At 52.0% G+C, this 25,941-nt stretch overlaps 1 protein-coding gene across 2 annotated transcripts in view; it reads right to left on the bottom strand.

Moving 5' to 3' along the window:
- The window catches only part of SMYD3 (SET and MYND domain containing 3), a 457,100-nt gene that overhangs the window by 48,447 nt on the left and 382,712 nt on the right, over positions 1–25,941 (bottom strand). For both annotated transcript variants that reach the window (XM_084868939.1, XM_084868940.1), the window contains 3 exons: positions 20,584–20,651; positions 18,433–18,535; positions 15,810–15,920 (listed from right to left, as the gene is read on the bottom strand). In XM_084868939.1, the coding sequence (XP_084725065.1) occupies positions 15,810–15,920; positions 18,433–18,535; positions 20,584–20,651 (282 nt within the window). The remainder of the gene's footprint in view (positions 1–15,809; positions 15,921–18,432; positions 18,536–20,583; positions 20,652–25,941) is intronic.

Consider the following 25,941-nt stretch of genomic DNA (forward strand, 5'->3'; position numbering starts at 1 on the left):
GGTCAGTGACCATGGGTTTTGCTGAGTCAGAAGTGACCACGTGCTCCACCGGGTCAGACACTAACCATGGGCTCCACTGGGTCAGATGGCAACCATGGGCTCGACTTGTTCAGATTGCGGCCACGGGCTCCACCGGGTAAGTGACCATGGGCTCCACGGGGTCGGACAGTGACCATGGGCTCCACCGGTCGGACGGCAACCACGGGCTCCACTGGGTCAGAAGGGACTATGGGTTCACCGGGTCAGTTGGGGCCCCACAGGGTCGGAGAGCAACCACGGGCTCCACAGGGTTGGACAGGAGACGCAGCCTCCGCGCTGCATTGGGTGCGCTCTCACAGATGTGTGTTTGATGTTGAAGCCCCCGCAGGGCCGGCCTCAGCTGGTTCCCATTAAAGAGGGGGTGCAATGTGCTCTGCAGGCCTCCCGCTCTCCCCACCTCACGCAGACTCTGATTAGACGGGACTGGAGAGAGGAGCACAGGATGGGAAAGAACATTATGAAATGCTTAAAACTTCTCCAGTAATTCAATAAGACTTGTGTTTTAAAAGAAGAGGTTTTTTTTTGTTTTTTTTTTTGTGTGTGTGTGTGTGTGTGTGTCTTTCCTGTTTTGTTTTTAAAGCAGAATGCGGTTCAAATACAACGTGTGCACTTAGGAGAGAGATTAGGAACCTGAAATTCGAAATCCCCAGGGAAACGGAATTTAAGGGCAGCGCCCTGACGGGGGGGCTCTGGTTCACGGATGATGCACTGGGACTAATAAATTACACACAACAGCATCTGCAATCTCCAGATCCAGAGGAAGCACCTCTGCTGGAACCAATTTCCACCTCCTTTGGCAAGAACAACAGAAAGCAGCTCGGATGTAACTTGAGGAGGGAGAGGCTCGCCTGTGAAGTGGAAAAAGAGCGGTTAAAAATAGAGCATCCACTATTATCTTATCACCCGGCAGGCAGTGCAGGAGCTGATGGACGCCGAAGACAGGAGAAAGAAGGAATGTTCTCGACTTCATGCGGCTCAGCCTAATCCTTGGAGCTCAGGAAAAGGAACACCAGGGTGGGAGTCACACCGTGTGGGTGTGACTTCCTGCTCTATACCTGCCAGCCCTGGCAAGAGGCGGCCTCTCCCCGAGGCTAAGCTTCCTCAGGGAGGACCATTCTCTGAGCAGATACAGCTTCCAGCTCCTTCCTGTCACCTTCTAGAAGCTCTGCTGTGCATGGCACAGCCGCCTAGAGATCGGGGCCACCGGGGCCTGCCTGGTCTGACCCTAACGGAGGGTAGCGCGGGTGACAGTGTAAGGGAGGACCAGCTGTGCCACACCCCAACCCTGTACCCCCTCCTCCATTTAGTCCTCCCAACAACGCCTCTCCATCCACGAAGAACCAGAAAAATGGCCGCCGACTTCCGCAGGCACCGCTGTCCATGCACTTGCCAGCGGGGACCACGATGACAGCGAGGACAGACAGTAAGGAGGACGAGAGAGACGCCATGCAGGTGCGGTTCCAGCGCACAGCTCATCGTGGCAACCTGATGTCTCCTCCGCTTCACCATGCACGTGGCCTCAGTGCCACGGGGCTGCCCACAGAGGGGGCACAGGGGTCTCAACTCTGTCCTCTCAAGAGCCCAGGGCTCCGGCTGCCCCCTCCCCAGCCCCTGAGCTGGCTGACCCCAGCAGAGAGGCCCCCTTCTCAGGTGGCAGCCCTCTCAGCCAGCTGGTCATGCCAACGCAACCGAGAAGCATCAGGGCAACCAGGAGCACCACGTCCAATCCAAGCAAGTCCTGCAAGGGGACGCCCCTTGGAGCCACCAGCAACGCCACTGCTTAGTTGCCATTGAACTTGATGTCCCCACTGTCGCTGCCAGCATTTGCCAATGCCCATGAGCTTTGCTTTGCAGGCAAACGCAGGACTCTATGGCAATGACCAATGTGCACGAGGCCACATATGGGACCAGCTGCGGGTTCAGGGTGGCTCTCGGGTCCACAGAATGTGGCAGGCATGGGGACATGCTCCTCGGGCTGCGAGGAGCATGGCCGCAGTCTTGGTGGATGCGGCTGGGCATCTAAAACCACCGAAGCCACTCCACTCCACCCCTCCACTCCCTCCACTCCCCTGTGCAGGCACTCCCCGCCCAGTGCTCACTGCTCAGAGAAAGAGCGCATTTGCTTAGGTCAAGTCAGGTTAACATCAAGGACATTTTCAGATCAGCATCTACCTGCTTCAGAGGAGCGTGGAAACCCTGCCTCTTCTGCAGCATGAGGGGGCGCTAGCAGGACGGCGGATAACAAAGGCGGTCACTTTTAGGGAGGAGAACTCCCTCCCCTCTTCCCCCTGGGGAGATAAGTTCCCCGGAGGCACGCTGGGACTGCGGAGGGTGCAGAAGGCCGTGGCTCAGCCTGCACATTCTTTCCCGCTGGCTCTGACCCTGTGTTCCCGACGCCCGGCAGAGGCTGCCAATCTGCGTGTCAACACCGCAAGGTGGGAGGTTGGAGCCTGGGAAAAATGCAAAGACTCCACGGGAAAACCCGTCCTCATGGCAACAGGCTGAGGATAAAGCACCCAGGTTTGTTCTCATGGAGACCCGAACCGCAGCCCTCGCCCCGACAGGCCACACCTCTATCTCCCTCCCAATTCCTTCCCAGGAAGAGCCCTCCACTCCCCTCTGTGCACAGCGGGAAGATAAAGTTGGGTCTAAGGGGCAACAGCGAAGGTCAGGATCATCTCAACGTGGTTTCGGCAGAGACATTTAGAAATAGGATGAACCCCGCATGAGGGGGCTCCGTGCTCCTGGCATGGGAATGTGTGGAAGTGGGGGGCTGCAGCTTCCCGCCCCCCCCCCCCCAGCTCTGCCACTGGCCAGCTGGAACTCCTGGATGCTAACTACTCAGCTCCCCCAGGTGAGAACTTGAGGAAGGTTGCTATGGAGATGGAAACTAATCATTCCACACCACCAGTCACCTGTATATATGGTGTCTGTTGTGCATGAAGAGGGACCTGAAATCCTGATAGGAGACCTGGAAACCTGTGGGTGTGCAGCTAACTGCAACCGCCTCCACTCTGCTTAGGCCGAGGTTCCTCGAGTGCAAAATGCCCATCAGAGCCGGTACGCAGAGGACTGCCCAGCCCAGCCCGCTCTCCGCCAGCCCGGGGCGTGGATGAAGGTTTAATTCACCCGGTCCCACTCCCACGTGGGTGTGCAATGACAGCGGGCGATGCTCCACGCTCAGCGAGTGAGGTGTCCGCTTATCTGCCACCTCAAGTGCCATCAGATTCTCTCATCTGCTGCCCCAAACCAGGAGGCAGCTGGGTAGAAGTCCTTCAGGTAATGAGTCCTGAACAGCAGTCTAGACGCGCTTTCCCAGGGCGATCGATAAGGAAGCCATTTACCGTGACGCCAGAACCTGTGCCTGCACCCAGATGCCTTCCCCTAGCTCCCCCACCTCTAAGGGGCCGGTCGGCTCCAGCTCCCGGGTTCCCACTGCCGCCTGGCCAAGCGGCCCCCAAAATGCTCCGGCCACAGGCCAAGCAAGCAGAAAGGTCAAAGGCACGCGTCCCGGTGTGAGGAGGAGACTGATTTCTAACAGCTGTCATGTTTTCAAAAAGCAAGAGACCGGAATTGCATTTGTCTCCCCTGGAGAAAAGCCAGCCTTCCTCCAGCTATTGGAAAACCTCCTGTGGTGAATCAATCCAGGCAGAGAGCCATTCCTGGAAGCTGGGGGCTGGGTCACCCCAGAGGGCGATCCCTGGGGGGTCTGGAGGCAGCTCCTAAGAGCTGGGAGGGAAGGGCTGGAGGGGAGGGGACCGGATTCCACAGTTCAGATCTTTTTGCCCCACTTCATGCCCCTGAGGGACCCCCACAAACACTCCGAACCCAGATGCTCTGCTCATCTCGGTGAGCCCCCCGCGCCCACCGCCCGCAAGCCCACGTCTGCACTGTATATTCCAGCGCGTGGACCTGGCCCGCAGCCAGGGGCCTCTTCTGATGTCAGAGATAAAAGGCTGGCCACGTCTGGCAGGCGGCCCCACCTCCACGCTCTGCAACCATCTCATAAACCAAGTATGCAGGCTGTTACAGAGCCTGCAGACAGAGGCCCAGTGGAGCCGCGTAAACATTTCCAGATGATGGTCTGAGTGTCCCCTCTGAGCAGGAGGAGAAGGGTGCACAGGGGGCAGGCCGGCTCACGGAAGCCACAGGGGAACTGGAAATGGGTGCCCAGTGCACGCAGAGGCTCCGCTGGGGTGCTGCTCACTGAGCTACGGCATCTTGCAGGAGGACCTAGCATGGAGACAGCACCGGGTCTCAGATTTGCCCCCAGCACAGGTCTGGGTTCTGTGCGCTGATGTCCGATGGGTCCTGATCCAATCCCGGGTTCCAAAATGGCACCAGGGGCTGCAAGATGGCCCCGCCCTCTCTCCTCATGCTTCTGGCCCTGGAAATGCCATGAAGCCAGCCGCCGAGGATTTATAAAGCCAACACCTCCTGATCAGCTTCCATCTGCTTCTGGAGTCACATTCGGGGGACAAAGGTACACCTGTCCCCAATCACAGCCTAATCCCCGAACCCAAAACACGTCCTGTGACATTCATTTCACTATCTGACTTCCTGAGTGCTTAGAAGGGAGATTCCAGTCTCAGTAAATGTGCAGCAGCCTTTAGACTGGGCACGGGTTTCCTGTCTGCGAGTACACATCGTGGAACTCTTTCCTCCTCTGTCCGACAGCAGAAAGGGCTTCAGAGATCTCTTTAATGTGAGAAAACCTGTCCTTATCCCCAGTGGGAGCTGAACTACTGGGGATACGCCTATTTTAACAAATATATCAGCCCAAACCGGTTTGGCTCAGTGGATAGAGAGTCGGCCTGCGGACTGAAAGGTCCCAGGTTTGATTCCGGTCAAGGGCATGTACCTTGGTTGCGGGCACATCCCCAGTAGGGAGTGTGCAGAAGACAGCTGATCCATGTTTCTAACTCTCTATCCCTCTCTCTTCCTCTCTGTAAAAAATCAATAATAATAAAAAATAATATATATATATATATATTTCAGATGCTTTAATTCACTCTGGGAAGCCACAGCATGCAACTTCTTCCTCCCCCCAGCAATAACGCACACACACAGGTACCCAGGCACACCCCATCCATGCCAGCCGTGCTTTAGGGAAACTGAAGTCTCCAACTCTCCATCAAACCCAGCCTTGCTGCTCCTCCAGCTTCTCCTCTCTGCTGGCAGGGCCGCGCGCAGTGGGTATTCACTTAGAGTCACCTGACAGCTGACTGAACATAGGCCCCCCCTAGGCGAATGACGGCAGAGGCCCGCAGGCTCCCAGGTGTCTGCATTCTGTACGATTAGCCCAGCTGACATGATGCCCTGGCCTCGCTGCCCATCATCGCCTCCCACCTCTATGACCACACCGTCACCTTCCATGCCGCAACGGTAACATCTGCGAAAGTCCTAACAGGCGAGGCCTTCTCCCATGTCTGCTGCGTCTACAATGGCACCGCTGTTCTCTGCGTTTGCTTTGTAATGGACACCAGAGACCCGTCCACAGCTATGAGTAACAGTGTGCCCTTCGACGTCTTCAGTCCAACACCTGCCAACATTTCCCAGATGTAGAGTGAGGCATTGATGGGGGGGGGGGGGGGGAGAGCGGTGGAGGGGAGAGACAGAGCACGCGTGCACCGGGGTCTATGGCAGCACAGAGAGAGGGCCTTTGCCCAGCCCGGATGAGGGACGCGTCCTGGAGAAGATGCCTGAGGGGGAAGGCTGGGAGGTGCGGGCCAAGAGCAGATAAGCAGGAGGGACCAGCGTGAGGAGCAGAGGGGCCGACGGCACAGCGCCTGGGAGGGGACAGAGCCACGTGGCCGTATCCTAGTTCAGGAGGTGGCGGGAGGTGGTGGCACCCCGTCCTCTAGTGCCTCCTGTGTCTGCATGGAGGCTATTTGTCCCAGGTGTGGGGGTGTCTCATTTAGGGACCTATGTCAGAATGTGCCCACAGACCTGAAAACGCGAGGCAGGATTGCAGTGAACGGAGGGAAAGGGGAGCAAGTTAGATATGAGCAGCCTCGATGGAAGGCGGATGTGGTCCTGTGTGTTCGACATGGACCTGCAGGGTTTCAGGTACAGTCTATGCTGCTGAACATCTATGTGGACACACACCAGTGGGTGGAGGGGCTGGAGGCAGGATGCCAGGCAGGCAGAGGCTCACAGACCAGAAGAGATGCCAGGAACCCAGATAAGGAGTGGCCTTCGGGACAGAGACGGGGAGGAAGGGGCCACGGAAGGGAGGTTAAGAAGGGGTCACTTAGCATAGACGTAGACAGTAGGGTGGTGAGGGCAGGGGGTGGGGGTGGCTAGCAGGGGTTGATGAGGGAAAAAGGAGGACATACATAAAACTTTCAACAATAAAGGTTTTTTAAAAACGAAGGGGTGAGTTGGGAGTGCGTGTCTGTGGAGGAGGGCACTAGAATAGGGGCCAAGCACCTGGCTTCTGTGACTCAGTGCCCACGGAATGTAGTGCTAGGGGAATAACAGAATTTATTCACTGATGGTTCATGCAAATTTGTTAAGTGCTGTAGGAATTATATAAGTTCCATGAAGACACAACAGAAAACAAGACTCTCCTAACCAGGAAGCAAGCAGGTAAATACAAGTAGGTAACGGTGCTGTAATGGCGATAAAGAGGAAGGAGGCCATCACTGGGGAGAGGCGCCATGGTGGCCCTCTGGGGAGGGGGCTGCACTGAGGGCTGAGGAATGAGCAGGAGCTGGAAGCACACACTCTAGGAAGACTGGTCAGGCGAGAAGCCGAGGCACAGGTCCCAGCAGGATCCACATAGCCTGCTCCAGCAGAGACACTGAGTTGGGACTGGGAAGGAGAACAGGAGCCCACACGGGCTGCACTCTCTCTCTGGAGCACACCGGCACCTTCTCTCTTCAGGAATGTACCTTAACTTTCCTTTTCCTAAGTCCAAGGGTACCCAAGACTTGAAACCAGGGGAGCAGCAGGCAGTGGCAGCATGTCCTGGGCTAATCCCGGAACCTGCCTCCAAGGCCCTTCTTTTGTCTCTGGAACTTGTTTCCTGAGGCCACGCAGTCCAGCTGGCTCACTTCTTCTGCCTCTGAGACTTTCTTTGTAAGAGGCCACGGCAGCTCTCTGCACAGCCCCCTCCAATCTTCTCTCCGGCGTCCTTTGGCTTTTCATACTAAACAAACTTCCTCTCATGCTAGAGTTTTGGCTCTGAATTCTTTCTCTGCTAAACTCAAGAACTGGAAGCCCCCGTCACTGGTAACAATAGCGAAGCATGCTTAACTCAAAGCGTAGGTGGCGGGAGTGGTGGTTTTCCTGGGTACAAATTTCTGAGATGAGCTTATGGCAGCATGAAGAGCTCCATCAATAAAGGGACAAGCTGTGTCCAAGAGCACAGACTTTATGAGAAAGGGGGCTGTGCTTCTCTAATTGCTCACACAGCAGCACTGTTATTGCCAGAGAGAGAGGCTTATACCCTGCAATTGCCTGTGATTGTTAATATTAATGATTTGGCATTTAAACCTGCCTTTCCAATCGTTACGGTCTGAAATGACAAATGCAAAGAGGGTATACACAGGCCCTTGAAGCTCTGCTGTTAATGTGAAAAACCCTTCTGCTCTTCGCTTGGTAACTGGATACAAACCGAGAGCATTACGGAAAGTTTATTTTTTCCAAACTACACACCGGTGTTGGGTTACCGCAGAGAAATCCAGAGAGCATCGCAGCGGGCTGGGCTCCCAGCGCGCCGACGGAGGGGAAGCTAAGTGCACTGGACAGGAGTGTCGCGTTCGAGCTCTGAAACCACTCGAAGGGAACGTGAAGCGCAGGCTGTTCGCCACTTACTTTGGGGTGAAGAACGGTCTACCACCTTCCTTTCATTTTTAAACTCCCTGACTTCCACTGTGAGGCTTAAAAAAATAATTAAAAATTAAAACAAACCCAAAATATTGGGACTGCAGTCAAGCAGTAAATGTTGTTTCCTGCACAATGATGTGTTTCTTTTTGGGGTGCTTATGCTAAGGGGCCTGGGAGAAGTATGACTTCTCTCTGACCACTCCCACCTGTGCCTTTATCCGTGGACACCTAGAATCCCAAACATGCTGTAAGAATGTAAGCACGAGCCTAGGAGCTCAGCCTTTCCTCATTTTTGCCTGGTTTTGCTTGCTTTTCGGGGAGCTTCAGCTATCAGGTCTTCGCCAGCAAATGTCTGCCACAATAACCAACAGAAAAAGATAAAAATGGCCCAAACCCAGAGTGATTTTTCAAAAAAATCCAGTTTTACAGGTAAAAGCATTTTTTAGTGGTAAAAACGTGTGAATGTCTTTAATCCCAAAGTATGGAACTTAGTCCAGGGGTTCCGGAACTTGAGGAGCGAGGACAAGGAGGCTCTTGGGAAGGCGGAGATCAGACAGAGGGGAACGACCCTTCCTTGTATGACGCCCAGACCAGTGGTCGGCAACTGCGGTTCGCGAGCCACATGTGGCTCTTTGGCCCCTTGAGTTTTTAGCAAACGCCAGCTTAGGAGGACCCAAATTAAGTTAGTAACAATGAACCTCTCTATATAGTATAAATTTTTAAAAATTTGGCTCTCAAAAGAAATGTCAATCGTTGCACTGTTGATATTTGGCTCTGTTGACTAATGAGTTTGCCCACCACTGCCCCAGAGGAAATACAACCAAGCCTTTCACAGGAGAAGGTCAGAGGTCAGGAACTGCAGGAGCGAACAGCAGCAGGCGCAATGACAAGGGGCAGTCACACACCCCAGAGTCTCCACCATGGTGAGCTCACTTCTCCGGGGGCGGGGGGGAGGGGGGGTGTGAGCCAGGCTGAGAAAGGGGGACACTCTGGAGGAAATCGGGTGAGAAGCACCCACCACCCGGACACGGAGACCGCGGGGAGCACACAGAAGGCCCGAGGACAAAAGGGGCGGGGGCAGAGGGGACTGAGCGCCTGCGCAGGAAGACGATGGGAGCGTCTCAGGGGCCTGGCAGCGCTGCCCAGGAATGGGGCGCTGGGCCCCCTGGAGCGTTCCTGCGGGGCCTGTGCCCTCGCTCACCAGCAATGACAGCTGCGCTACTGAGCGTGTGCCACCTCCCGACCTGCCCTCCGTAGCTCATGCCCCTCGGAGCAGCCTGGCAGGCCAGAATATCTCATATCCCAGGAGAAGCCCCACGGAGGGAGGAGTGAGTGAACAGCAGTGCGGACTGTCAGACCCACATATGCACTCTCCCACGTACCAGGGAGCGGCCTGCTGCCCCTTCAGCTAGAGTCACCCATTAAAGCAGATGCTCAGGGCTGGGACCGGCCTCCATATCTAATTCTGCCCTTTCTATCACCTTCTGCGGCAGGGAAGACACTGATTCCCCCAATGGCGCTCTGGTAATGGGGCGGTCACAGGCCAAAACCTAACCTGTACCAAATCCAAGAAACTCAAATGGATCAAAGATCTAAATGTAAAGCCTAAAACTATAAAACCCCGATAGAAAACACGGAAAGAAAATCTTTATTCTCTTGGATTTGGCAGATTCTTACATGTGGCATCAAAAGATGAATCCATAAGAAATAAATATTTAAAATTGTATTAGATCAAACGTTAAAACTTCTGCTCTTAAAAGACTCTGTCGAGAGAATAAAGACAAGCCACAGAAAAAAAAATGTATAGACACATATCTGACGAAAGACTTGTACGCAGAGGAATAGAGAACCCTCAAAACTCAAAATGAAGAACATACTTACTTTTTAAAATAGGCAAACGATTTAAACAATTATATCACCAAATAAGATATACAGATGGTACATTAAACCCATGAAAGAAATACATCAATATTCATTAGGAAATGCAAATTAAACCATAATGTGGTATCACCACACACCTATTGGAATGATAAAAAACAAACCAAACAAAAGCAAAACTGACAAAATCAAGGCCATGGAGTAATTGGAACTCTCATTCACTGCTGTTAGGAATTCAAAATGGTACCACCACTTCGGAAAACAGTGCTAATTTCTCATAAAGCCAAACATAGATTTGCCATACAACCCAGCAATTCTCCGACCATTAGGTGAAATGAAAATTTATCATCACACAAAAACCTGTGTGTAAATGAATATTGATAACCACCAAAAACTGGGAAGGAACTAAATGCCCTCAATTGGAGAATGGATAAACAAACTGGCGATACAAAACATTGCCTGGCAACAAAAAGGAACCAAACACCAAGATTACATATTCATAAATCCGTGGGAAAAGAGCATGGCTGAATACCAAATGCAGCACACCAAGTGAAGGAAGACAGAATCAAGTGAGTCTGGAACAATTTCCATGGCTTTCTGGAAAAGGTAAAGCTATAGGGACAGAAAGCAGATCAGGGTTAGCAGGGCTGGAAGTTGGGGGTAGGGCCTGACTACATCGCAGTGGGAAGGAACTTGGGGGTGATGGACGATTCTGTGTCTTGGGGTGGTGAGGCCGATGGCATGCATTTGTCAAAGCTCACAGAAATGTACATTCAAGAGAGTAATTTTACCAAATGCAAATTATACATCAACATTTAAGTAGTAAGATGGGAAAAGTGTATCCTATCTAATAAAAGAGTAATAAGCAAATCAACCATCACTCCAAGACACAAGATGGCCATCCCCATGTGATCAAAGATGGCTGCCTCCATGTGGACACAAGATGGCCACCACAAGATGGCTGGCAGGGGAGAGCAGTTGTGGGTCATCAGGCCTGCAGGGGAGGGCAGTTGTGGGGGGACCGAGGCCTGCAGGAGAGAGCAGTTGGGGGCAACCAGGTCAGCAGGGGAGGGCAGTTATGGGCAATCAGGCTGGCAGGGGAGCAGTTAGGTGTCAATCAGGCTGGCAGGGTAGTGGTTAGGGGGCGATCAGGCTGGTAGGCAGAAACGGTTAAGGGCAATCAGGTAGGCAGGCAGGCTAGTCGTTGCGAGCCAGCAGTCCTGGATTGTGAGAGGGATGTCCCATGTCCCCCTGCTGGGATTGGGCCTAAACGGGCAGTCAAACATCCTTCAAGGGGTCCCAGATTGGAGAAGGTGCAGGCTGGGCTGAGGGACACCCCCCTCACCCATGCATGCATTTTGTGCACTGGGCCTCTAGTCTTATTTATAAAATTACTAGAGGCCCAGTGCATGAAACTCAAGCACTCAGGCAGTAGGCGGGGGTCCCTCAGCCTAGCCTGCACCCTCTCACAGTCTGGGAGCCCTCAGGGCATGTCTGACTGCCAGTGTAGGCCCGCTCCCACGTTAGAGCTGCCAGGGAGGCACCAGAGGCTCCTGCCACCACCGCTGCGCTCGCAAGCCTTGAGCTGGGCTTCTGGCTGAGCGGGCTCCCCTGTGGGAGCAAACTGACCACCAGGGAGAAGCTCCTGCACTGAGCGTTGAGCAAAAACAATATCAAGGACATGAAGTAATTGGAACTCTCATTCATTGCTGTTAGGAATGCTGTTAAATTGAGTCACAGTGACCGGTCATTCTGCTGTTCAGTCGATCCGCATATTAGCCTTTTTTTATAGAGGAGGTTAGAGCAGCGTTGTTGCCTGGTGTGTCGTAGGTGCAGACAAGACAAGAATTTTATAATTTTTCACTATTTTGTTTACTTAATATTTCATAATAAAGTAATTATAAAATACTTTCTTTGTGTTTATTTGATTCCTATTCAAGAGAATTACTTTATATATAGTCAATATAGGCACAGAGTTAAATTTTTTAACATTTTCTAATGGTGGTGTGCCTCGTGATTTTTTTCATGAAACAAGTGTGCCTTTGCCCAAAAAAGGTTGAAAAACACTGGGTTAGAGACACCGTAACGGAGGAGTTAAGAACATAGATGTGAAGCTCAAAGCTGAGACCTTACTCCTCACCTCAGAAAGCAGTTGGAGATGAAATGAGAGGAGGCGTGTGAACCAGCGGAGATCACACAAGGGCCCCGAGCATTAGCAGGTGCCGTAACCTCTTTCACCGAGGAAGGTCACCTCCATCAACCGCCCTCCGTGCACACTGCGCCATGTGTGGGCTGGGACACGGGAAACATGCTCAGCGCCCCTGCGGCCGCCTCGCTGCGTCTGTCCCAGCCAGAGCTTCTGGGGACCAAAAGCCGGAAGAAGGGAAAGGGGGTGAGGGAAGCCATGTCTCCACGCAGCGTGCACAGACCCTCTCCTATCGCTGGGGGTCCTGGGGGTCAACCAGAGCCCCGTGAGGGGTGTGGGAGCAGGCTGCTGTCCCGGGGAGAAGGCAGCATGGAAGCCCATGTCCCGCATGTGCACGCAGAGCCCCGGGCGACACAAGCTTCCCTGTTCCTGTCCCGGCCTTCTTCGGGGCGCGTCCAGCCCAGGAGCCTCCCGGTGTTCACGGCAACGCCGCCACCGATGGAGTGCGGGGGTTGGGGGGCGGGGGGGACTATGAAGTCAGTAACTTCCTTTCTCGCTTTGACATGAATAACGGACAGCACTGTACTCTCCCCAGGGAGACCCCCTCTTCCGGTTGTTGGGGAAGCAAGACATGGGGAACACACAGTGACGCTGTGACTATTAAAAACTCCTCTCTGTCTCTCTTTCCTTCTCTCCCTCTCCCTCTCTCTCACAGAGGAGGGGGGGGTTCTTCAATCCCCTGCCAAATCGCCCTGATCTCCCTGAAGATGAGGGAATTGGGTTTTGATGAAAAGTCTGGGCGCAGGAAACACGTTCTGCCTGGATGGCTAACACCTGATCCAGACCACAGCCCAGAGCGCGGGGCTCCACCCCACCAGGAGGCGTTTCTGCGAACAATTAATTAACACAACCGAGAAGAGGCAGAACGCAAGCCTGGCTTCCTCACTGCCTGCAGTACGCAACTGCTGGTATTTCAAGTCGACTCCAGTTACCATAAAAGCCTCTTCTTGGGCAGAGAATGCTCATTCCTTGGACCACGGCTTTAACTTGGTGTGCTTTCATTCCTTCGGAAATCACTGTTCCTTCCTTTGGCTCAATCCCGCCTCCTGTCCCTAAGTTCATGGCTGATAGGCACAGCCTGGCTGAGGGGCAGCACGTGAGGGGATGAGGGGAACTGAGGCAGCTCCCCCAGTGCTGGCCCGCCCTCTCTCTCGGCAGGACACTGGCTACCCCAGGGCCCCTCGCTCACTGAGTGCAAGGCCTGGCCTGGGAAAAGAAACTGAAGTAACTGCCAAAGACAATAAGGAGCCCTGCTTGGGGCAGCGGGGCTAAGAATCACAGCATCACTCGAACTTCCCAGTCAGAGCCACTGACCACACAGTTTTCTGAGTGGCTTGTGGCTCCGCTCCGCCCACAGCAGGTCCTGGGAGAAAAGCAGACAGAGATCCCTGGGCTCAGACAGGCCGGGCCGGGGGAGAGCACACGCGCCTGGAGCACTGGGAGAATCGGGTCGTTGCTTATCCGCGTGTGTTCCTTTGGCTCCAAACACCCGAATTCTAGCCTCTGTAGCCTGCGAGCACCACAGACTGCCAGCCAAGATGCTGTTAGCTCAGATTTGGAGTGCTCCCCCAGCTTGAGCCCCGGAGCACTGAGATGTGAACTATGAAGAGGAACCAAGTAGCAGTAGCTTTACGAGGCCCACATACGAGATACACATCTCCCCGGACCAGGCACGGAGCGGCAGCAGGAAGCAGCGAGCTGAGCACGCGGGGCCTCTATCTGGGAGCGGAGTTGGTCTCAGTTCCATTCCACGGGTTACCGGGGACTGGAATGCTTCACAGGGGGAAGGGGCAGAGGGTGAGCAAAGCCCGAAGCCGGGGATGGGGAGCTCCTGTTTACAAATCAGAGGCTGAAGACACCTGTTCCCTGAGCTAAACAGTCACAGGGAGCTGCGGGCCTGGGGAGGCTGAAGCTAGAGGCAGAGCCAGGATGCCATCACCTAGCAACCAGACCTGGCGAAGCACCGGGGGCAGCAGGGGCCAATGCCACTGAGTCCTGGTTCTGAGCTGGGCCTGACGGGCCTGAGAGAGGCAGGTGCAAAGTTCCTGGCTGGAGGGATGAGCACAGGGAGAGAGAAAGGAACAATACAAAACTCAACGAGCTAAACACGAGCCTGCTTTCCAGACTCTCACACTTACTGAAAAGCAGCGCTAAGGAGGATAACCAGCAAAATCAGCCATCAGAACACGGTCTGAGTGAAATCAACCACGGTGCTGACTGACCGAGGCTTACAACACGTGCAACGAGGATGCGCAGAAAATAAACAACAGAGAGACATGCTTTGGAGTGGACACACGTTATGAAGGAGAAACAGGTAAAGTGAATCTGAAATCTGGGAAATTAAAACAGTCATTAATCCAACTTAACAGCAAAACCTCCCCTGGGCCATGGCTTTAAGGGAACGTTATTTCCGGGAAACACGGAATAAGCGCCAGAAGCCACGCGCTGACCACGTGGAGCAGGACGTGGGCGGAAGCAGAGCGAAGCTGCTGGTTATGTTTCTTCTGGGTCCCGTACTTTGACTTTTCAAACTGCACACGTGTATCACTTTAGTACGATTAAAATAAAAAACTTAAAAGACCATCACAAATAATATGAATGTGGAGCCTTTCCTGCCCGGGGCCGTGTGGATATTTACAACTTCATTTGAGGGCCGTACAACAGTATCAGCAGGGCAGGGACAGCAGGCAGAGGGACCATGAGGACAAAGGCACATGCCAGGGATGGTGGAGGAGCAAGACCAGAGGATGCTGGGCCTGTGATGAGCTCGCTGAGAAGCTGCTCCTGTCTTGGGCAGTAGATGCTCCCGAATTCGAGACAAATACACCTGCTACTGGTAAAGTCAGTTATCTGCTTTTTTGTAGCCAAGCCCTCTCCTAATATACCATTCCAGCCAGATTTCAACTATAACAATAAACCAAAGTGAACATGACCCAGTGTTAATAGAATACCAGCACACAATTGGGACATTTTTGAGGGTGTGCCATACGGATGTCACCTAAGAGGCACTGACTCCAAAGGCCTTCCCATCCCTAACCAAGGCTGGGGTGGACGCGAGCTTGCTGCCCGATGGTCCAGGTGAGTCTGGAAGAAACCCAGAGCAGCCCGCTGTGCCTTCAGGGGAAAAGGCTGAGCCAATGTGGCTCAGTGGACAGAGCGTCGGCCTGCGGACTGAAGGATCCCAGGTTCGATTCCAGTCAAGGGCATGTACCTTGGTTTCGGGCACAACCCCAGTAGGAGGCGTGCAGGAGGCAGCTGATCGAAGTTTCTCTCTCATTGGTTTCTAACTCTCCTCTATCCCTCTCCCTTCCTCTCTGTAAAAAATCAGTAAAATATATTTAAATTAAAAAAAAAAGGCTAATGCTGAGAAGCGGAATCCTGGGACACTATTAGCAGTGCGTCCACCTTTTCCCATTTGACTCACTTTTTCTAAAAGTTGTTTTTAACAAAAAACGGATCATGTTCACTGATCATGTTCGCGGGTCATGTTCACATCATCAGAGTGAGCTCCTGGCCTTTCTCATGCAGTGCTGGCACCAGAGGCCACAGGAGGTTGACACAGAGGAACACACATTGGATTCCGTCAGAAGGTCTGAGTGTGAGACACGCTTAGTGCCTACGTTCCCTCTAGACTCCGAGCGCCATGCTCCGTGCTGACGCTAAACCTCCTGTGGCTGGTGGTGAAATAGGTCCAGGGACTGAGCCACGGGCATCCCTGAGCATCCCTGTATTCACTCCCGTCTCCTCCAACACAGTGACGTCACTTAGGGGGGAACTAATGACATAAAAGCGGGGTTCTCGGCAAGGCCCCTGGATTCCGCCAGGGAGGGGCCCAGGCGGCCCCCGCTCCTACCTTGTCCTGTGTCAGGCACCGTGCACAGTCGCAGTCGAAGCAGTACTGGTCCCGCAGCTGCTCCCGGCGCTCCGCGCTGGTCATCAGCAGGTCCAGGTAGCAGATGGTGAGCTACAGGAAGAGAGAAGGGTCACGTGGCTGCTGTGCTCATTTCCTTCAGCAAATGGCCATTGTCCCTGCTAATTATTACAGTAACATGTACTCTTACTTCTATTTTATTTTTGCTTTTTAAAAATCTTTATTGTTGAAAGTATTACATGTGTCACATGATCTGCCTCATATGTGGAATCTAATGAACAAAATGAACTGATGAACCGAGTGGATCCAGGGACATGGAAGCATAGAACGTGCTGAGGAATCTCAGAGGCAAGGCGGGGGAGGGTGGGTGGGTGGGAGGTGATGGACCGAGGACCTTGCATGCACATACGCATCACCCATGACACAGACCATAGGGTGGTGAAGGCCTGGCGGGGGGGGCGGGTGGGGCAGGCTGGAGGGGGCTCACGGGTGAAAAACATCGTTTTATTACACACCAAAGAGTGTCCAAGATAAGACACTACTCCATGTCTCCACCGAAATAATCACGTGTAAAATGTTCTTGAAGTACCTTCCAATCTTGTGTGGTGAGCACAGACATTCGTTTTAAAGAACTGGGCTCATTAACTCTAGATATGTTCACCTCTTACCTTTTTCCCCCAGTCAGTGAAGTATTAAGAGCGGTTACATGTTCGGTTTCACTAAGGTGCATTTAGTAAGATCTATCATCGCTGGTAACCAGAGCAGCCAGAACAGCCTGGCACCCACACAGGCGGCAGATGACATGCCAGATTGCTGATTTCTAAAAGTGAGAACCTTGGTTACGGGCACATCCCCAGTAGGGGGTGTGCAGGAAGCACCTGATCGATGCTTCTCTCTCTTCGATGTTTCTAACTCTCTATCCCTCTCCCTTCCTCTCTGTAAAAAGCCAATAAAAAATATATTTAAAAAAGAAAAAGTAAAACAAACATTAAAAGACAAGGTGTGTTTGCAACTAAATGTAAACCAACCAAGGAGAATGCCTAGAAAACAAGATGTCAGAAATCTTCTCGGTTACTTCTGAAAATGCCAATCATTTCTCACGTTCACAAGCAAATCTAGTAAAACACCACCAGCATCAGCATCAGCATCATAATCATGATTATCAATGACAGCGGCCCTCCCTCAGGCCCAGAGTAAGCTGCTGACAATGGACAGCGGTTCCCTTTCTCAGCCGCCTTGAAGTCATGTATGGAGTCTTAAAGCCATGTACGGCTCCAGAAACAAATCTCACCCCCCCCCCAAAAAAAAAAAAAATAGATCTCCTGAGAGCCTGGTCCAGTCGGGAAGCTTAGTCATGGCTTTGTGAGCAGCAGCTTATTCACTGGAAGATCAGTTTCTGGGGGTCTCATCGGGCCAAATCCTCGTCTACATTAAATATGGCGCCTCTGAGTTAGGTTTCACTGGCCGAGGGCTGCAGAGATGCAGTGGAATCTATGACACTCCTCTTCCTTGCAGTGAACACCCACTTCAGCAGACGGGAGGTAGGAGGAGACTGGGTTCTGTGCAGCCGACATCCGTAACCCAGAGTTCAGGTGGTGCCTGCGCAAGCCCAGTGCAGGCGCGGGCGGCAGCCCGGATCAGCCCACCCCTGACCCTGACCCTGACCCTGACGGTTCCTCATCAGCAGGGGCTGCCTGGCTGACCACACATGGAGGGTCAAGGCCAGGTCGCTGCCGGAGGTCACCTTCCAGCCCTGCTTCCCTTCGCATCTTTGCCTGAACAATCACCAGGCATGCCGATAGGTTTGTCAAGGCCCAATGACAGCCTTAAGATTACCGGTGACTTGCTTTCTTGGTACAAGTGAAAGGGAGTCACCATTAAGAAGTGATGAGAGGCCTTGAGATAAGCCAGCCCCAGGGACTTATCCCATGGAAGGATGAGGACCAGCTGCAGAAATGCGAGAGCACTGAACTGTCCATGTGCAGGACACATGCACTGTCACATACACAACTCTCACACACCTCTCACACACATGCACTGTCACACACACACACCTCTTACACACATGCACTGTCATACACACAACTCTCATACACGTGCACTGTCGCACACATACCTCTCACACGTATGCACTGTCACACACAGCTCTCACACACCTGTACTGTCTCATATACGCCTCTCACACACACGCACTGTCATGCACACACCTCTCACACACATGCATTGTCCCAAATACCCTCTCACACACATGCACTGTCGCACAAACACTTCTCACACACATGTACTGTTGCACACACCCTCTCACACACATGCACTGTCACACACACCCTCTCACACACATGCACTGTTGCACACACCTCTCACACACATGCACTGTCACACTCTCTCACACACATGCACCAGGAGCCATCGCCATCCGGAAACACGGTGACTAAGACAGTCAGCCCAGCTACAGCCTGAAGAATAGCGATGGGGACGTGGGCCGGGCTGAGGCTGGGCATGTCCTCCTGGCAGGACCATGAGCAGCTGTCCCTCGGGCACGGTGCTGGGAAGGACCAGCTGGGAGGGGCTTGGCGGGAAGAGGAGTGAGAACCAGGCTCCTTACCTCCTCTCCTGCCTGGACGTCCCGGACGGCGCGCAGCAGAAGGTGGGGCCCGTTGAATACGATCGAACAGTTGGGGTCACAGCTGTGGTTGAGCAAAGACACACTGGAGGAAAGAACAAGAAAAAAGGGGAGACCATCACAGCTCAGCAGAGTCCAACGTCTACATGCAAGGACTACAACGGGCAGAGGCCCTTCCCTTGGGAGAGGGGCAAGGCAGGCTCAGCGCCCCCGGGAGGGAGCCTCGGGCACTGGCAGCTCAGCCCCTAGCCTCTGCCTGGGAACTGAAGGGCTGCCCAGCATGGATGCGAAGTGGGGAGTTTGTTAATGAACACATTTTCTGAGTCCTCTCTGGGGTGGGGAGGGGAGGAAGTGCTGTCTGTCAGACACCAGGCGTTAAGACAACACAAAAGAAAGATGGAGAAGCCAGACGTGCAAGCACATCCTCCCGAGACAGGCAATGGGACGCAGCAGTGTCCCCGCGGCCCACAGCGGACCCTCCCACCGGGCCCTCATCTGTCCAGCCTGGGAGGAGCGGCCCCCTCTGCCGGGGCGTCCGCAGCTGCCATGGTAACAGAGTCCTTCCTCTTCGGCAGAAGCTCCGGTTCCCTTGCCGACCGGACCCGGGGCACCATGGGCCCGGTCGGCCAGTGACTTCTCTGTGCAGGTGGCTTTTTACCACCGGGGGAGGGAGTGGATTGAAGCTGCCTCCATGTTTGACAACAAGGAGAATACCTGCACGTGATCCTTACTATGCAGAAAGCACTTTCTGCACAGCTGAGCACGCTTATCCAATTTGATCACGTGATCCTTCTTTCGGCACCGGGCTGCAGCCCTCTGCTCTCCAAGGCCAGCGCCAATGGCCTGTGGTCTGATCCTGGTGAAATGGGATTCTCAGGCTCACAATGAATGAGAAAGTGACTGGGTTTGTACTTGAACCCTCATGGCATGAAACTAGGAGTGACGGAGAACGTGGGGGGGACAGGCTAGTGGCTCAGTGACAAAGGCCACTGCAGTGACGGCCAGCGTGGGGCCACCTGGAGCACTGGGCTCGAGGGAGCTGAGCCAAGGACGGAATGAACCGGCGGCGATGCCGGGGCCTGGTGAAATGGCCCAGTGCTTCACCAGGGGCCTGGGAGCGGGATCAGGGTGGGCGAGGGGACTAACCAACCTCATCCTGACGGTGTATCGGCACCCACAGCCCCACCTTCTAACCTAGGGGTGTCGAACTCAATCAGAGAAGGGGCCAAAATCTAAAATCCAGCCTAAATCGCGGGCCGAATGGTTTACTGAACAGTCATAAACTGACAATGTCATAAACTGACAGCGGAGTGCAGTGATGACAGCGCGGTGCGGGCCACATTGCAAGGCCTGGCGGGCTGGATTTGGCCCGCGGGCCTTGTGTTTGACACATGTGTTCTAACCAAACTTCCCGGGAGAGGAATTCTGCCTCGTTGCTAACACCACAGTGACTGTCAACTGTCTGTCACCCACGGCACACATAAACCCATTACTAAAATTCTGCAGCCCGCCAAAACCTGTATTTTTTGCCAATCTGACAAAAAAATAAAAATAAAAATAGGTAGCTGAAACCTGTTTGGCTCAGTGGATAGAGCATCGGCCTGAGCACTGAAAGGTCCCAGGTTCGATTCTGGTCAAGGGCATGTACCTTGGTTGCAGGCACACATCCCCAGTGGGGAGTGTGCAAGAGGCAGCTGATCAATGACTCTCTCTCATCAATGTTTCTAACTCTCTATCCCTCTCTTTTCCTCTCTGTAAAAAATCAATAAAATATATATTTTTTAAAATAGGTATAATTTTGATTCAGCCACACTAGACGGCTATTGTTGTGTAAGCTGTTGTCATTTTATTTTATTTGACAATCTAAGGGCAAAGAGGTCGGTGCCCCTGACTAAATAGTCAGGTATTCCATGTTTTAAAAATCCGTGAGGCACAGCGGTCAAAAATCACTGCCACAGCATATAACGTGCGGTTTTAAAATTATTTTCTTTAAACTTCACCTTTTTCATTTTCTTGTAAATTACGGTTTTAAGCCTGGCTCTCCAACGAGCTGCTGTGATAGCCTTTCTACTGCCTCCCAGAGGCTGGGGGCCAGGCGGGGTTAAAGTGCTTCTCCCGAGTGACACGCCATACCTGGGGTACAGGCCGACACCCACTTCCTGCATCTCCGAGTTGCAGATGGTGAAGGAATTGCAGATCAACTGCGGAAACAAGGGGGACAGTAGGGTTAGCAGAGTCCCCAAGAAACTTCGCAGGCAGAGAACGAACTTCTCAACATAAAACACAGGGGACTCAGAGGTGTGGAAAGATCCAAGCCAAACTTGATGCTCTTCCCTCTGCAGAAGCACACACCTGGAGCACGTGAAGAACATATCAGGGGGTAAGCACAGACATACCACCGTCCTGTAAAAAGCCAGGCCTCACCCAGCACCAGGCCTGGGGTCTCCGTGTGCCCTCCACTGTCAAGTTCAATATATTATTTTAGATTGATTCCAGAGGACACGGCCAGACATGTGCAGCCCGTGGTTCTTGGGGTCAACACCAGGAGGGAATGCCCAGGCCAAGGTCAGACCGCCCAGGGCGCAGCTCCTGGCACCCACGGCGGGCAGCAACCCCGAACCGGAGCACCGACGGCTGCGCCATGTCTTCCTGGCATTTGCCAAAGGGAATTACATATGAAGCTTGTTTACAAATTAAAAAAATGAAAGAAGACTGAAAGGCACGGGTGCTTAGGGAGCTGGAGGAAGGCCTGCCAGACGGGGGAGTGACCCTGGGCCTGCCCCGCTGGGCGCGGGGCGCAGGCAGGGCTGGAGGCAGGTCCTGGGGAAGGAAGCAGAGTCGACAAAAGAGCGAGTCCTCGGACACTCTCCCTCCGCTCCGGGGGCTCCTTTATGGAATCCAGTGCAAGCTACACGATTTGGCCTTTTCCCTCCAAACGTCTGACCAAGCTGCAGTTTCTAATCTGGAACTGAATCGGTGTGCATGCACATATTTTAAACACACCCCGGCTACACTGCTTTCGAGGCATCTGTTTTACATTACGTTGAAACAGTGCACTCTCTGCTTTTTTATGTATAAAATGGTAAAAGTATAGAACAAAAAAAATCCTGTGTTTTCTTTTTGAAACTTTAAACTTTTGGAAATGGGCATGATCATGTTGGGGGTGGGATATGAATACTTTTTTGTTGTTGTTGTTAATCCTCACCCGAGGACATTTTTGCCATTGATTTTTAGTGAAATCGGCTGGGCTAATACAGGGGGAAAAAGTGTAATCAGGAACTTAACTGAAGCAACCCACCAATGAAAAGCCAGTTCAAAGAGATCTCATTTGCAAACTTTCAGATCAAATGAAAACTGAACTTTCTTTTCTGAACTGTCAAGCAAATTCAAGCTTTTTACAGGTTTATTCTAATGGAGTTTTTGTTGTTGTTTTTTTAAAGGGTTACCATGTCAACTTGACTGCCTCTTTTTCCAGGAACTTCACCTGACCCCCAGATGTAGCTGACTTTTTAAAAAATTGTCTTTCTCGTTGAAAGAATTACAGATACCCCCCCTCCCCATGGATTCTTACCCTGCTCCCTGCCCCTCCCCAGGCCTTCACCTTTTATTTATTTTTATTTTTTAAAATATATTTTATTGATTTTTTACAGAGAGGAAAGGAGAGGGATAGAGAGCTAACGTGTTTCCTCGAAAATAAGACATCCTCCGAAAATAAGACCTAGCGCAGGGAAAGATAATACATCCCCTGAAAATAAGACCTAGCGCAACTTTGGGAGAAAAAATTAATATAAGACACTGTCTTATTTTCGGGGAAACAGGATAGAAACATCGATGAGAGAGAAACATTGACAAGCTGCCTCCTGCACACCCCCCACCAGGGATGTGCCCGCAACCAATGTACATGCCTTTGATTGGATTCTAACCTGGAACCCTTCAGTCCTCAGGCTGATGACTCTATCCACTGAGCCAAACCAGTTTCGACTCCAGGCCCTCACCTTTTAGAGCATATGTCACCCTGGGTCATCACCCACCCGCTTCCTGGACACCATCCACAACTACCCTGTGAACTACCCAGAAGGCAATGCTGGCGTTTCACTGACCACTATTCCCGGGTCTCCCATCATGCCTGGCACATGGAAGTGACCACACATTGTTCTGATGGATGGACGGTTGCATGGGGTGACCCTCAATATGCCCAGGGGTCGTTATCCCGAACAGGGCGAGAACAGAATCGGAACACAGGGCTGTGAGGGGGAAGAGACGCAGTTCTGTGCCACGAGAAGAAGTTCATCTTCCCTCTTCCTTGTCTCTGAGTGACCCTGCTCACACCACTGCTCACCCTTTCTCCCCATTCCAGGTCAGCTTTGTCACCTTCTTTCCCATCGGTCAGTGGGTGGGATGACAATTTTATCCATCGGAAGAACACAGGACTAGTTTAATTCTCTGCTTAAAATTCCCAGAACCTCGCTGAAACCAGTTTGGCTCAGTGGATGTAGCGTCGGCCTACGGACTGAAAGGACCCTGGTTCGATTCTGATCAAGGGCATGTACCTTGGTTGCAGGCACAGCCCAGTACGGGGTGTGCAAGAGGCAGCTGATTGATGTTTCTCTCTCATCGATGTTTCTAACCCTCTCTCCCTCTCTCTTCCTCTCTATAAAAAAATCAGATGTGCTGCCTGTGGTCTGGCCGTTAAAACTCCCTCCCTCCTTTGCATTGTTCTTTATGATGGTCACTCTCAAGGCCTTCACACATCGGAACCTCCTAATGTGTGAAACTCAACAGTCACCCTACTGCTCACTATCACAGTCAAGTTCTCCTTTCTGTGGGTTACACACAGGTTTTTAATTAGGTATTTGTAATAAAAAATAAAATTCCAAACGATTCTCTTTGCCTCCAGCCTTGTTTTGCTCATCCAACATCTAAATGCAAACCAGAACAGACTGGCTGAAGGAACCGGGTTTTGATAATTACGGCAGCATAACTGAATGTGCACATGTGGGTTTCCAACTTCAAATTCAGGAACAATGAAAAGCATAACAGTTCAAATAAGAATGAATCTGCTGTTTCTGAAAAAAAAAATAATTATATGTTATCAGTATCAGTTAAAGAAATGTTGGTTTCAAAGAAAATAACACAGAACTCCGCCTAAGTGAAGATTATTATTGTGAAGTCTTGTTGAAGGGGAAAAATAAACCAGAGCACTGTCAATAACAGATATGTCTAAAACACTGGAATACAAGAATCACGCTGGGAAACGAGCAAAAAATGAAATAGACGGAAACGGGGCATACAAAGAAGAGGATTAAGGGAACTTTGACAACAAAAACGCTACAAACCCAACAGGAGAGAGAAGCTGGAGAATGACGGAACGTCAGTATGGATCTGGAGTGCTGTGAAGAACAATAAAAGATTGAAAAGAGCAGAAAAAAGGCATAATTGTTTTAGAGAGTTTCCTGGTGACAGTTCAGTCCACCGGGTCAGGAAGACCCTCTTCAGAAGCAAAGGAATGCAGGGGCAGCTGGCAAGGGAGCGGGAGAGCATGGGTCATGGGCCCACTGGCGCCACTGTCCCAGCTAACTAGCGTGAGAAGATGATGATACCAGCTCCCAGATGCGCGGTCCATGATCGATAAAAGGTGTCCCTTTTGCCCCTGCCAGCTGACATGCACTAACATGTTCTACACACGGTGCATACTGACCAGCTCTCCCTAAGCTACGGCAGATACAGCCCAGGACATACAAGGCAGCAGAGCTGGAAACGCCTCCTAAGACACTGGGCCGGAGCCTCCCGAGGCCCTCAGTGCCTACAGAGTGTGTCCCCACAACAGCCTTTGTCTCCCGGACTCACAGGGTGTGTGTGTGTGTGTGTGTGTGTGTGTGTGTGTGTGTGTGCTGACCCACATGCCACATCAAAGGAAGGCTAGCTCCTCCGGCTTCAGGAAGGCTCTGCATCCCACCAGAGAGGCAGCTATCACTGAGCAGGTAGCAATTAGAGGCGGAGCGGGAGGCCCCGAGAACCTGAAACAAAGGACCTTGGGAGGCATGTAATCCCGAAATCCCCGAACACCTTGGGGCAAAGTGCTGTCATTGCCTCAAAGAGGAAGGTATTCAATCAGTGAGACATCTCCCATCCTAACATAAACGATCATCAGTGAATCCGGGAAAAGGGACGAAGCACGATGAGGTGTTCCTTTTTTCTCCCGTAATTAAACTGACCACGTAGGGCAGTGGTCGGCAAACTGCGGCTCGAGAGCCACATGCGGCTCTTTGGCCCCTTGAGTGTGGCTCTTCCACAAAATACCACGGCCTGAGGGAGTCAATTTTGAAGAAGTGGCGTTAGATGATGTCTAAGTTTTAAAAATTTGGCTCTCAAAAGAAATTTCAGTCGTTGCACTGTTGATATTTGGCTCTGTGGACTAAAGAGTTTGCTGACCACTGACATAGGGAACCCTGCCTGCACAGTAATATATTGGACTCCAACTACACAAAGTGTAGAATTTAAAACAAAATAGCTAATAGATGCGATATTTTAAGTGGAAAGAAACTAACATGTAGTACCTCTACATATTAACTCACTGATGTAATCAAAATCACAGGTAAGTGGTCAATATCCGAATGAATCAACACTGTGATTAGAAGAAGTATATTCATCCTTCATCCTGACCTAATGTGCCCGGGATAAATGTCTGTAGGGGTCAAATATGTCATCTTTCCCAGGTAAGCGTTTTAAAGACGCTAGCTAAAAGGCAGCTGGCAGCTCCTTTACTAAGTTGCTTTCTCTGTGGCAATAATACATCAAGGATGTGTATCAAGATGAGGCAGATACAGGAGTCAATGTCGGCCCAGCGAAAGGTAAACTAGGGGAAGTGGCAGATCGTTCCAAATTCAATTACCCACTGGGCCACATCTCTGTCACCTCTCACTGCATCCCTTTCCCCATCTCCACCGCTGTCACCTGGGACGGACCTGCGGGGTCTCATTTGCAACTTTCCAAGACAAGTTCTGCTGCCCTCCCCCAACACTTTCCAATCAATCTTTAAATTTCCACACGAGAAACAGGATATCTAGCCGAAACCGGTTGGCTCAGTGGATAGAGCATCGGCCTGCAGACTGAAAGGTCCCAGGTTCGATTCCGGTCAGGGGCCTGTACCTTAGTTGCGGGCACATCCCCAGTAGGAGGTGTGCAGGAGGCAGGTGATCGATGTTTCTCTCTCATTGATGTTTCTAACTATCTCTCTCCCTTCCTCTCTGTAAAAAAAAAAACACAAACATATATATATGAGATCTACCCCGTGGTTGCTGAAGACACAATCCTTTCCCCTGATATTCAAGAGGGTCTAAGCTCACCACCGTCCCAGGGCCCCGAGCAGGCGCTGTATGCTTCCGTTACTCTGGCTTCTGCCGTCCCTGGGTCACGTCCTGGATTCGGGTGGGTATCATGTATCACATGTTACTGGTCTTACTCATGTGACATGTACAGAATAGGGGCATC

The sequence above is a fragment of the Pipistrellus hanaki genome (genome assembly GCF_964339955.1).
Source record: "Pipistrellus hanaki genome assembly, chromosome: 20".
NCBI lineage: Eukaryota > Metazoa > Chordata > Mammalia > Chiroptera > Vespertilionidae > Pipistrellus > Pipistrellus hanaki.